Raw genomic sequence first — 12,139 nt, 5'->3', positions numbered from 1 at the left:
CTTCACCCTTGGAATAACTATAATATTTAGACAGTGTATTTTTTTAGTGTGTCTATAAATTTTAGAGATAGAGTAGAGACAGCAATTATCTATGTATGTTTTGTATATTTTCTTAGGTCCACCTAGTTTTTTCTATCTGTATTGGATCACAGATACATATGTGAATCTAACTTGGCTTTTTATCTATAGAAGGAATTGGCTGTAACTAAGCTATTCCTCTATTGATGGGTATTTTGGCTGTGTCTACAGCAAATTCAACATACTCATAGGCCAGTTACATGCCTGATCCTTCAAGCATTTTAGGATCAGTAAGTGATGACAGACAATCATTTATTTGGCATTTGATGACTGTCTATGCAGTTCTGTTGAGCAATACTTTCTGTGTTGATACAAATGTTCTCTCTCTCAAGAGAAATGATGATCCACATGTGTCTAGTATGATTTGAAATGGGCATATCTGGCACAAAGCTTCATATTATATAGTACACCATTTAATTTATGTAATATGCAACTTCAATATAACATTTATGGCCAGAGACTGCCAAGCAGTATCCCAAAGAGAACTGATTGTGTCTTCTTGCTCTCCTCCCCCATACCTAGCCTCACTTGGTAAATAGCCATGTTCAAGGAGTGTTTATTGGGTCAAAGTCACTGAGGGAGAATAGAAATTTTAAGCTTTAGTTAGGATGTACATCTATCTCCTATCCACCTGGCCATCTATTGCTTATCTGAGTGTTTCCATTAGGGCTTTTTAGCTTTACCTGCTTAATCTTTATTCCATAATAATTATGCAGTATCATGTTAATTGGCATGTGGTTGGACCCATTCTCTGCTGATATGTCCTTCTTATCTTATTTGTAAATAAGAGTAGAAAGGATATAAAACATAAAATTAGCTTGAATTTACATTTAAATTAAAACAAAGGCACGGAGATGTTGGAGCAGGGCACTAATTAATGTTGACATAGAAATTGGAATATCTTTTTGCGTTCTTGTTAATCCACACCACAGATACTTATCTGGCGCTTTCATTGCTTCTCTGCAAAAGCTTAGCCTTCATTAGTTAAATACAAAACTCAGATATTTTTGCCCAGTCACCCCAGTTTTTAAATCACAATTAGCTCTGAGTTATTTAAATTCACCTTCAATATACACTGGGGATTGGGGAAGGAGGAAGGGGAATTATTTTGAGCCATGGCAATCATACTGGCATACACAAGGGCTTTTTATGATGGGAGCAATGTCCTACACATTTATCAAAACACAGTCCTATAGAGATAATGCTGACTAGCTTTATGATAAAGAGAGATAAATGTGTACTACAAAAAAGCTTAATTTATTTTGTCAAAATGAATGTTTTGTAAATATTGGATTTAAAATAGATTAATAAGACAAAAGCTTTGGGAAGGAAGACAGTTACTTTTAAAGGTATTTTTAAATCTTTTGACAAGGCTCCAATTTTTCTGCCTTTCTTACTGTGAGGACTGGTTTAATTACAGAACAGAGTTAATATTTGGACCAGACAGTTCTCACTGCACTGGGGGCTGTGTGATAAGACAGGGTCTCTCTTAATGATGTGTTCTCATTGGGGTTGGAGTTTCAGTTGGGTTATTCTCCTTGCCACTGAGTTTCTATAAGGGGCAGTCAGGACAATAGCAAGGAAGCTTATTTCACACAAGCACCCTGGGGTTGGCAGGATGTACATCTTGAATATCTTGGATCATTTATTAAGCTTTAATTGAGCTCCTTGATGTTGGCCTTACCCTACATGCTGGGGATAGGGTAAGAGTGGACTCTGGTACCATTTCCAAGAAGCCGATAATACCCAAGGAAAGAGAGACAGACAAACCCTCACACATGCAAGATTCTATGGCAGAACAGAGAAGGTCAGCTATGGACCCCATGAGAAGCAGTGGATCTTAAATGACTAGGTAGGAGGTGAAAAGATGGAGAAGGGAAAGAGGAAGCACAACATGTATTGTGAGTGGTTAGGCAAGTGTGAGCACCTGAAGACTGGAGGAACACAGAGCCCTGGAATTGGGGTGGGATTTCACTGCTTCTGGGAGTTTATGTTTAGGAGAATGGAGGAAGCAGATTGTGTGCCAGTGGAAAAGATGGGAATTGCTGTAATCCAAGTTTCTCTAGAGCCCCCTAGAATTGTTGAAAGGGCAAAGTGTGTCCTTGCCTTTGATAGCCCCACTTCTCAGCACAGGTTACATAGTGAGCCCTGCATTTGTGTTTCTATGAATGGCAGCAAGTGAGTACATACACATTTTAGAAGTGCTGTATTGTCCCTAGTAGGGGCAGGAAGGAAGACATGGAATAGAGGTGATATGCCTTTTATTGTGGATTAGGATTCCTTCTACCAACCAAAGCTTTGAACAGACCTAATAAACTAGAAAAGGCCACCTTCTATTTCTTTTTTTCCCCTGAGTTGGACTGCAAAGTATTAAATATCTATGGCTGAGAAACATGAATTTTGTGCCCCCTGGGGATATTGGACAGACTTGGGAAAGCATCTACTGGTATCTGTTATGTAGAGGCTACAGATGTCCAGATGTTGCCAAACAGTTTACAGTACACAGGGTAGACTGCACAAGAAAGAATTACCTGGCCTCAAAAGGCAATAGTACCAAAGTTGAGAAACTGGACTTTGAAGTCTCCAGTATATATACATATATTTATGAGTCTGTGTTTGACAAGGAGGAATCACTCAGCTCATTAAAAACAAAAAAACCAAAAGGGACCAGCATGGATTTACATAGCAGCTCATTCAGGGCTATGTGAACGTGTGGAAATGACAGTACTATGTTGCTAGAAAAATAAACAAATACTATTTCTATAAGGAAGTTTAACTCTTTACTGCTCACATTAGTTAGGTGGGTCAAGCTGCTATGATTTCTTTTGTTGAAAAGGCAGGTCATGGAATTCATTGCATCATTAGTGAAGAACTCAGTGAGCATGTTGGAACAGCGGCAATAAGCACAGGATTTTAATGTATTAGAATCTCAGTGCAGAGGCTCAAAGATATATATTCTAGGAAGGTATTTGCAAAATTGCCTCATCCATATGTTGAGATTAAAAATAGACTGAAAGAAAAAAAAAACAGAAAGCCAATAGGATCCTATAGACTGCCCCCAAACATTACAGGCTATTACAGAACTCAACAATAAGACTTTATGGCTGAAGATACTATATACTAGTATCATAGAACATGGAGAAATCTAGCTGGTACTCACCTAAGAAGCTTCATCCTTTTGCCTTATACTGTGCATAGTGCTATGTATGCTGCCAGAGGAGAACAGTAATCAGCAATTTCACCCACCCAGGTATGAATCCTGCAAGCTACAATAATAGCATCCCTGGGAAGATGGGACCACTGGTGCAATAGTGGCATGAATGTTATAGGAGTGATTGGATCACTTTGTGATTGCATTTTCAAAGCCTACTCCACAAGATGAACCCCATACCTGACACTGTCAATGAGACCAAGAACTTGTGGCTAAATAGATCTAGGCAAAAACCTACTATTATTTTGCCAAATGAATATGATAATAATTTCTTATTGATATACCTATAGATCAGTGCATCTCTGAACCCTTATCAGAAAAGCTGCTTACAGTAGATGGTGATTAGCACAGAATTGGACAACTGGTCAACCTGCAGAGAATAAGAGAATTTTGGCGTGCTCAGTGCTAAATGGGATGTCTATCATCACAGTCCTCCAAGGCTCAGGATTCCATGTGGAGGAGGTAGTAGAAAGACTGTAAAAGCCAGAAGTGGTAGATGAATTCAAGGAAACAATGTTTTCCAGACACAACTGCACATGTGGACTCACAGAGGCAATATAAACCAGAGTTATACAAACTCAAGGCAGACAAAATTCCAGTGTGGAGGAAGGGGCATGAAGTCTGACCCCAGCTGAGGATCCATTGGCACTTGGTTGCTGTTGAGAGAAGTCAGTTTTCATCAATGGTTTGACACCTGGTGTCTTTACCACAATCCAGGGCAGGCCTTGTGTTCTGAGTAGTGTGACAACACAAACTGAAAGTGGGGAGAGAGACATAAAGAGGGAGAGACTATGAATATGAAGTTGGGTCTGTAGGGATATGAGGGAAGATCTGGGCAGAGGTGGATGAACTTGATCAAAATATTTGACCTTAAAATTCTTAAAGAATAAATAAAACGTTATTTCAAAGACCAAACAGAAAGGTCTTAACTCTGTAAGTAGAGCTAAACTAAGTGAACAAACGAGAGACTAACTCTTGAGAAGGCAGTCCCTTCTGCACCAAAGCAGAACAGCTAATTAGTCACTTGACAATTAGACCTAGAAAACTTTATATGATGAACTAGCCACCATCAAAGACTGGGTTGCCACTGTCTTGTTTATTCCTTTCCATGTAAAACCACAAGTTCATTACAACTTGAAAATGAGGGTATTTATTATGTGTTTTCCTAAACCAGGAAGGCATGAAGCTTTTGAAAGAATTTTACTTTAAAAATAGACACAACAGGGCATTTTCTTGTTTAGAGTAGATTGTAATGTTCTCTAGCAGGATGGTGGACATACCTCCAACAAGGCATTCCCTATGGAGGAAGGGCCCAGGAAAGTGGGCAGATGTCACTGACAGTTGTCTTAGTAGAATCCAACATATGGCCCTTTGATTCAGTTCAGAGCTAGGTTCCAACTGTTTGAGAAGCTCTGATTTCTCAGTGCTTGTCTCTCTGTGAGGTCTGACCTCAGTCAGTTCTTACTTTTGCTGTGGGAATCAGAGGCAATCCTCAGTGCGAAAGGGCATCCGAAACTGGCACTCTGGTTTCTGCACTGGCCCCTTTCTCTTTCCTCTCTTCAGGAATATTTGCTGCTAAGTCATTCACATAGAAACTCCCTAGGGATAATCTCTCACTAGGGCTCCCTTACTGTGTTCTCCTGTTAGATACAAACAGGACTTTTGTTTGTGTAAATGTGGCAATTTAAAATTCCAGAGTAGCTTGTTATTTTAATGAACATCACTTTTTAAGCAAACAAAAGAAAACTGGTAAAAAAAAAATGATAAGAACTTGATATTATATTTTCTTTTATCTAAAACTTTAAAAAGTATATTTATAAATTAGAAGAATGTACTGGATGTATACATGCAGAATATTCAAATGTAACCCTTTTATTATTTTTTTCTATTACAACAAACAAATAACTGAGGGCCAATGAGATAAATCTGTGTATAAAGAGGCTTGCCACACAAACCTAGAGAATCAGAGAAATATTAGATGCTCTCATATGTAGATGCTGAAATATAAAAAGTAAATTGGTCTCTAAATAAAAGAGGGATTACTATGGACTGGAAAGAATGCCTGGAGATGCGTTCAGAGTAAAATGAGAAGTAGGGTAGATGAACATGATTGACGTATTGATTGGTAGATTGATTCATGATATATGAGTATATAGAAGTTTCAGAGTAATCCCATCAATCCATACACTAAAACCTACAGTACAGGAGTGGCTGTTATAGTGGAAGTTCCAATCCCCATTGAGGCTTTGGTAATGGTCACGCCCACAAGGTGGGGCTGAGGGAGGACGCTGAAGACCCAGGATCGAGAGGAGAGGTCTCTCTTGGTTCCAGGACCCTGGATGCTGGAGGTAGACCAAGCAGAGTTCTCTAGAGAACACTGCAGGACTGCACCATACCTTTCCCAGACCCTGCAACCTATCCCTTCATTTGTAAGCTACCCCACAAAAAACCCCTCCTTTTTAACTACATGGAGTGGCCTTAATAATTTCACCAAGAGGCTGTAGTATTTTAAGCTTTCTCTAGTTACATGTGAGGAACATATTTTTTCCATGATATGAGCCTCAGTACTTTTCTAGTCAAGTTCCTTTTCATATATGACATCAGAAGTGTCTTGTGTCCCCTCAGTTTGAATAAGTTTCTGGCAGTTATCTGCAGGATATTGATTTCCTCATTTTTCACTTCATTTATACCCAGTTTAAATTTTCCTTCCGAGTTCTTCCTGTTCTAAATTCTGCTGTCCCTTGCCTCGCCACCCAGGCATCTTTCCATAAGCTATAGATTCCCTTGTCTCATCACACTCACTGCTGGTGCAGACCCCTGTCGTGATTCTCATCAGTTTAGAGACCGTTCAAGTCTTAAACAGTCCTCAAGAGCATCGGAAAGGTTTGCCCCAGATACACTCTTCAAGCAGATGCCAGTGTTCCCCCAGCAGTCTTACTGAGGCAACCTGAGTCTGCTGGCTTCCAGGCGGGCCACTGACCCATTGCCCCTTATGTTTTCCTTGGTCACATCAGGAGCCACATGATGTGGCTTCTTCCAGGTGTTCCCTAGGGCTGGGGTCCTGCTTCAGAGTGCCTGAGGTTCCCACTGAGAGCAAGACTTTGTTCAAGACAACATTTTAAAGATGAAAAGTCCTTTAGCTTCAGCTCTAACTGTGTAAACATAGCCAAGCGTCACTAACATTTATATAATTTCTAGTCTTGTAGATGGTGACTTAAATTGAGGACTGGCAACCATATGCTATTTATTTACCTTGATGTCCATTTGGGACCAAACCAAGGTATTCAGGAAGTAATGAAAAAAACTGTGTGATACTATGAGTATATTAAGACTCTACATATTACTCACTAATCTACTGTATTATTATTATGTGTGAATTCAGGCATGTATTGGATATCAGAGGATAATTTTAAAGAATCTATTCTTTTTCTTTCCATCATGGGTTCCAGGGATTGAACTCAGATTGCCTGGGTCATGTAGAAAGCACTTTTACTTTATGATATGTCATGTCAATCCAGTTCTTACTAATCTAAAATACTATTTTACCATAAGAGAAGAGGTTGAAGGCTTCAGATCCCATGTACTGTTAAAGGCATAGAACATGAAGGATGTTGATTTAAACATAGTATTTCAATGAATGTGTACTACAATGTTAAAATATTTATTTTTTTTTCATTTTTCCCTTTTATTGAAGAGATTCTTTTTTCATACAGTGTATCCTGATTTCTTTCTCCTCTACCCCTCCTAGTTCCTTGACTCCTTTCTGGATCCACTCCCTTTCTGTCTCACAGGCTTCCAAGAGACAATAATCAAACATGACAAAATAAACTAAGCTAAGCAAAAACTATTATACCAAAGTTGGAAAAGAAGTTTACATATGCAGTAATCCTCCTTCTAGACATAATCCACAGGACATTAATTAAATCAGCCCTTCCTTTTCATGTGGTTCTGGGGGATCCAACCTAGAGTGTTGTCCAGGGTCAACAGATGCTCCAAGCTGTAGTAGGAATCTTAAAAGGTCTTATTAATGAAATCAAACCTGAGGCCAGTTATTGGGGTGAATGCTGGAAGATCAGAGAAGCAGAACAAGCCACGGCTATCTCACCTTGCTAGTTCCTCAGGCGATCCTGTTTCCTCAGGCTGGAAGCTTCTGAGTTCTCATCCAGAATGAATCTCAGCTGAACTGTGTTGCTCCAAAGCCTGAATGCTTAACCAACCAAATGCTTAACTAACTACATGCTTTACTCTAAATGCTTCTAGTTTCTGGTCTTCACACCTTATATATCTTTCTCTTTCTGCTGTCACTGCCTGGGATTAAAGGCTGGGTTTCTGGGATTAAAGGCATGGATCACCATGCTTAGCTGTTTCTAAAGTGGTCTTGAACTCAGAGATCCAGCTAGCTCTGCCTCCCAAGTGCTGGGATTAAAGGCGTGTACCACCACTGCCTAACTTCTGCTATGGCTTGCTCTGACCCATTTTCTAGCCACCATTTCTGGCTCTGTTCTAGTGGCTGTCTGTTCTCTGACCCCAGATAAGTTTATTTCGGGGAACACACAATATTTCGGGGAACACAATACCACCACACCAAGCCACATCCCCATCCTTGACATTGGTACCCATAAGGTATCTGTACCACCATTTTCACTGAAGTAGCTGAGTGAGAACAGCCCAATAACTTCACTGATGGAGAGAGAAGGAAAATGTTGGCTATCTTCATACTAGACCAGTATTTGTTCATACAAAGAGATCCTAATATCTGTGAAAACATGCATGAATCAGGAGTGCTTTTATACTAAAGGAATAAACTAGGAACCAAAGGGTAAAAGATCCCATGATCTCATGTATATATAATTTTCAAAAAGTAGAATTCCTGTTAGTACAGAGAATTGTGGTTTCCAGAGCTGGAGGGTTTGGTAGGATTAGAAATGAAGTGCTGTTGCTCAAGGGTGCAGATCTTCAATTACAAGGTGCACATGTTTTGGAGATCTAATGATCAGTGATGAATTAATTTATTTGATTCTGGTACCACCACGTATTGTACACTCACAGCAAACTGTTATGTTTACCCTGATGCCACCCATTAAAGTCCTTATTTTAAAACACAAAAGAAATCTATGGGTCACACATCTCTGCAGCTCAGAAAATATGGAATACAATTGTCATCCAAAGAGGGAATTGCAACATCTGCTTGGGGCATGTTTTCTATGTAAATATTGCTGTTTCAACATAAAAACAGGTCAGTCTTTCTTGACTCTCCAACACCGCAGCCCAGCTCAGTTCTGTACCAGCTCATTGGCTGGATTCACTCCTAGAATTCAGCCACCCTGTGAACCTGCAGGACTAACCATCCTATATAATGGAGATACCCCTACTTCTGTGTGTGCTTAATTCCAGATATCTACTGTGCTTTTTTTGCTTTATGAACATAAAACACAGTTTTATCAGCAGACTTCTGTGTGTGTGCAGATGGTGAGGGATGGGGAATAGTGAATTCACTGATAAACTGAGCACCCCAGAATAATCACAGGTAGACTGTGAGGCAAGGCTGGGTTCTGTCACCTTCAGTTAGCTTTCCTTACATGACAAATAGTGGCTCACCATTCAGCTAGTCACTGCAGTGGTCTATGGAGATGATCATCATGCAGGACAAAAGTTTAACGTTTAGTGTAGATATTCTCTGTTCATAGCCAAGAATAACATTGCAGTACCAACACTTGCTGCTGTAGCCTGCCACAGGAGGATGGCCATCATAGTATCTAGCATTTCCTGGGACAAAGAATTGGCTCCAAGTTTCTCCTGTATTCATTGTATCCTTTTGCATCTTTGGACAATTTTTTTTTTTTTACCTCTGTCTCTGGACAGATTGAGGCTAAGAGAAATTAGATGATAAGTCTGAGGTCATAAAACAATGAAAAAAGGAACACATTGAGATTCCAATCAGGGCAGGTGCCCCACAAAGCATCGGTTCTTTCCAGTTCTATTATATCTGGTAGCCAACCCCAAAACTGCACTTTCCAGAGGATGTGGAGGCACAGCTGAATTCTGTAAATGCACTGATGCAGTCCTTCCGGACCCACGTTTGTGTCAGTGTGCTGGTCTGTATTCAACGTTGCCACCCACGTGTGGGGGAAGAAAGCATGCAGCAAATACAATGTAACCTTTGTTTTCCAGCTTCCATTGTGATTGAGAAGTGGTGGTGCCACATGGATCCTTGCTTGGAAGGAGAGGATTGCAGAGTGCTTCCAGACTCCTCCGGTTGGTCCTGCAGCAGTGGCAATAAAGTCAAAACCACCAAGGCAAGTATGGCCAAAAGGCAACTGTAATTTACAGCTGCAGGAGCTGTTAACTCAGGGGCGTTCCTACTGTGACTGGATCTCACCAGCCAGCAACAGAACAACATTGTTTTATGTTGGTAAACCAGACAGGGCTGTGCTATACTGTGTCTTTAGCCTTTTCAGAAAGTCCATTTGCCAATGTTGCTCTATGTGTCAGGGAAGTGATTTGGTGGGTGAGCTCGCTCTTTCAGCAGGGCCCCTAAATTCCCTTCTGCTCCTTCATGAGCTCAATTTAAAGTAAAGGTTTTGGAGTTGACAGAGTGGTGTATCAAAGCAACATGGTGAGAATCCATGCCAGATGATTTATGCAGGTAAGAAATGCACTGCCACAGAGATTGGAGGCTAGCCAGGTGAGATTCTTAAAGTCTTCTGCTGCTTCTCCCTAGTGGTTCCCCCATTCTGACTTTCTCCACACCTGAAGGTAAACAGGAGCCATTCAGTTTTTCAGTGAGAAGGCAAACTTCTTTGTCTCCTTATGTCCACTCAATTACTTGGATTTTAGAAGTTTTTACTTCCAAATCCTTCCATGACTGCTTTCTCAGCTCCTACCTAATCTACCATCACATCCAGATGAGTAATGATTTCCTTCCGGTATAGACTCCATTCAGTGGCTGTGACAAACAGTATCTGTGCAGTGTCACCCTCTAACCCAGGCCATCCTAAAGCCGCTGAGCAGCTTCAGTCACCACACTGGCCCTTCATAGACAATCCAGCAAGATGGCTGCTCTTCTTTCTGCTCTAGATCTCCGGGTCTTCTGTTGGTCCCTGTTATGGTGCCTTTGAGGTGGTTCTTCCCTCTCATATGATATGCTGTCTTCCTGTTTTTTCTAGTCATCTATTATTCTTCAGGGAATCCTTCCTTGGTTGCATCTGGGTTAAATGTTGGAGTGTCTGCTAGGCTTATATTTACCATGGTTAACTGTATTCCTTTGTTCCTATCTGGTGTGGGATCTGTGACATCAGGTCCTTGTCTGTGTTTGCTTATCTTGGTAGGCCCAGATCCAGCTGATGTCTCCATAGTTATTTCTTGAACACCCATTAATGAATTGTCTTCCTGAGGTTACTGGAAATAGATGGGTTACAATGATGTCCATTCAAATTCCTTTCCCATTAGAACATAATTTTTCCTGATTAGTGATGTGATTATAATAAGTTCTGTATTGACAGGACCTGTGTGGATTCCACCCATAACAGACTAAAATATTAAAAGATGATCACAACTCAACTAAACATGCACAGTTTTCTTTTTTGTCCTTATTCCATAAATGATACAGTATACAAATCATTTCTGGCTGGAGCAACGGCTTAGCAGTTAAGAGCACTTGCTGCTTTTGTAGAGTACTTACCATACATGCAGACAAATAAAAGAAAGCCTCATACATACAAAAATATTTTTTGTTACATTTGTGTGGCAACTGTTATAAGCAATCTGGAGATGACTTAAAGAAAAATAAAGTTTGCATACACTACATTGTAAGAGCTATACCATCCTAGGTAAGTGTTTAGCATGTACAGATTTTGGTATCTGGGAGATCTTTGAGACAGTCTTCTATAGACAGCAAGTTATAGCTTTCTTTTTACATGCATGTTAGACGAAACCCATGGAGTTATTTGTTGAAGTAGCAAGGAGGTTAACTGTCCCACTACCCCACTGATCCCACTAGGCCACTCCAAATAAACTTCCAACCACCTAAAGATATTGTATTTGCTAAGCAAATTAGGTTTCCTGCTCCTGACTCCTTTCAGCAACGGTTCCCATAAGTACTTTCTAAATAAGAAGTATTGAAGTCTCCTATGAGGTTAAAAAAATAATCTTCCATCTATCAGTGATTAAAATAAACTTTCATTGCATTTCTTGTAGACTAAGAAATAACATTTTAGAAGATTAAATTTGTATTGATTTTTAGATATAAATGTAAAACAAGATTGAATGGAAGCCAAGTGAATTCTGGAAAAAGAATGTGTGTAAGTAGTTCACTTGGTCTAGTGGCCCTCTCTCTTTATGTGCAGTTAGTGAGAGCATTAGCAGGAAGCAAACCTTTCGGGGCATTTTGCCACCATGTGCTGGGAATATGAGTTTGCTCTAGCTAAATTCTCAATGGTAGTGACATTTCATTTATCTCCTGGAAAGATGTAGAAACATAATACAGTTCCCCAAGCCACTGTAATACTTGGGCTGCCTTTTTTCAGTGCCATGCCTTTTGAGAGTAATCTGGAAGGTATAAAACTTTGTTTCCTTTATGAGTCCAAGTCAGCATGCCTTGAACTGCATAAAACATCTTGTTTGTGATGGCTCATTTGCACACAGAAGTTCGTTTAGGGAGCTCAGTCTGCCTCCCATGCTGAACTTGGCATTCTTGCTTGGAATGGTATTGACCTTATACTTCTGGAGGGACAGCCATCCTGTTATGTCCATGCAGTTGTCTCCTTAGAGGAGGTATTAAGTAAACAACCAAACGTTTCCATTTTCCTTAGAGAATCTGTATACAGCAGCATGGGAACACAGAGCTCAGGA

At 40.1% G+C, this 12,139-nt stretch overlaps 1 protein-coding gene across 2 annotated transcripts in view; it reads left to right on the top strand.

Annotated features, from left to right (window-relative positions):
• The window catches only part of Tafa4 (TAFA chemokine like family member 4), a 192,847-nt gene that overhangs the window by 169,074 nt on the left and 11,634 nt on the right, over positions 1-12,139 (top strand). For both annotated transcript variants that reach the window (XM_036182088.1, XM_036182087.1), the window contains exon 5: positions 9,461-9,585. In XM_036182088.1, the coding sequence (XP_036037981.1) occupies positions 9,461-9,585 (125 nt within the window). The remainder of the gene's footprint in view (positions 1-9,460; positions 9,586-12,139) is intronic.

This window comes from Onychomys torridus, chromosome 3 (assembly GCF_903995425.1).
Source record: "Onychomys torridus chromosome 3, mOncTor1.1, whole genome shotgun sequence".
Lineage (NCBI taxonomy): Eukaryota > Metazoa > Chordata > Mammalia > Rodentia > Cricetidae > Onychomys > Onychomys torridus.
This window is presented reverse-complemented; position numbering and strand designations above follow the sequence as displayed.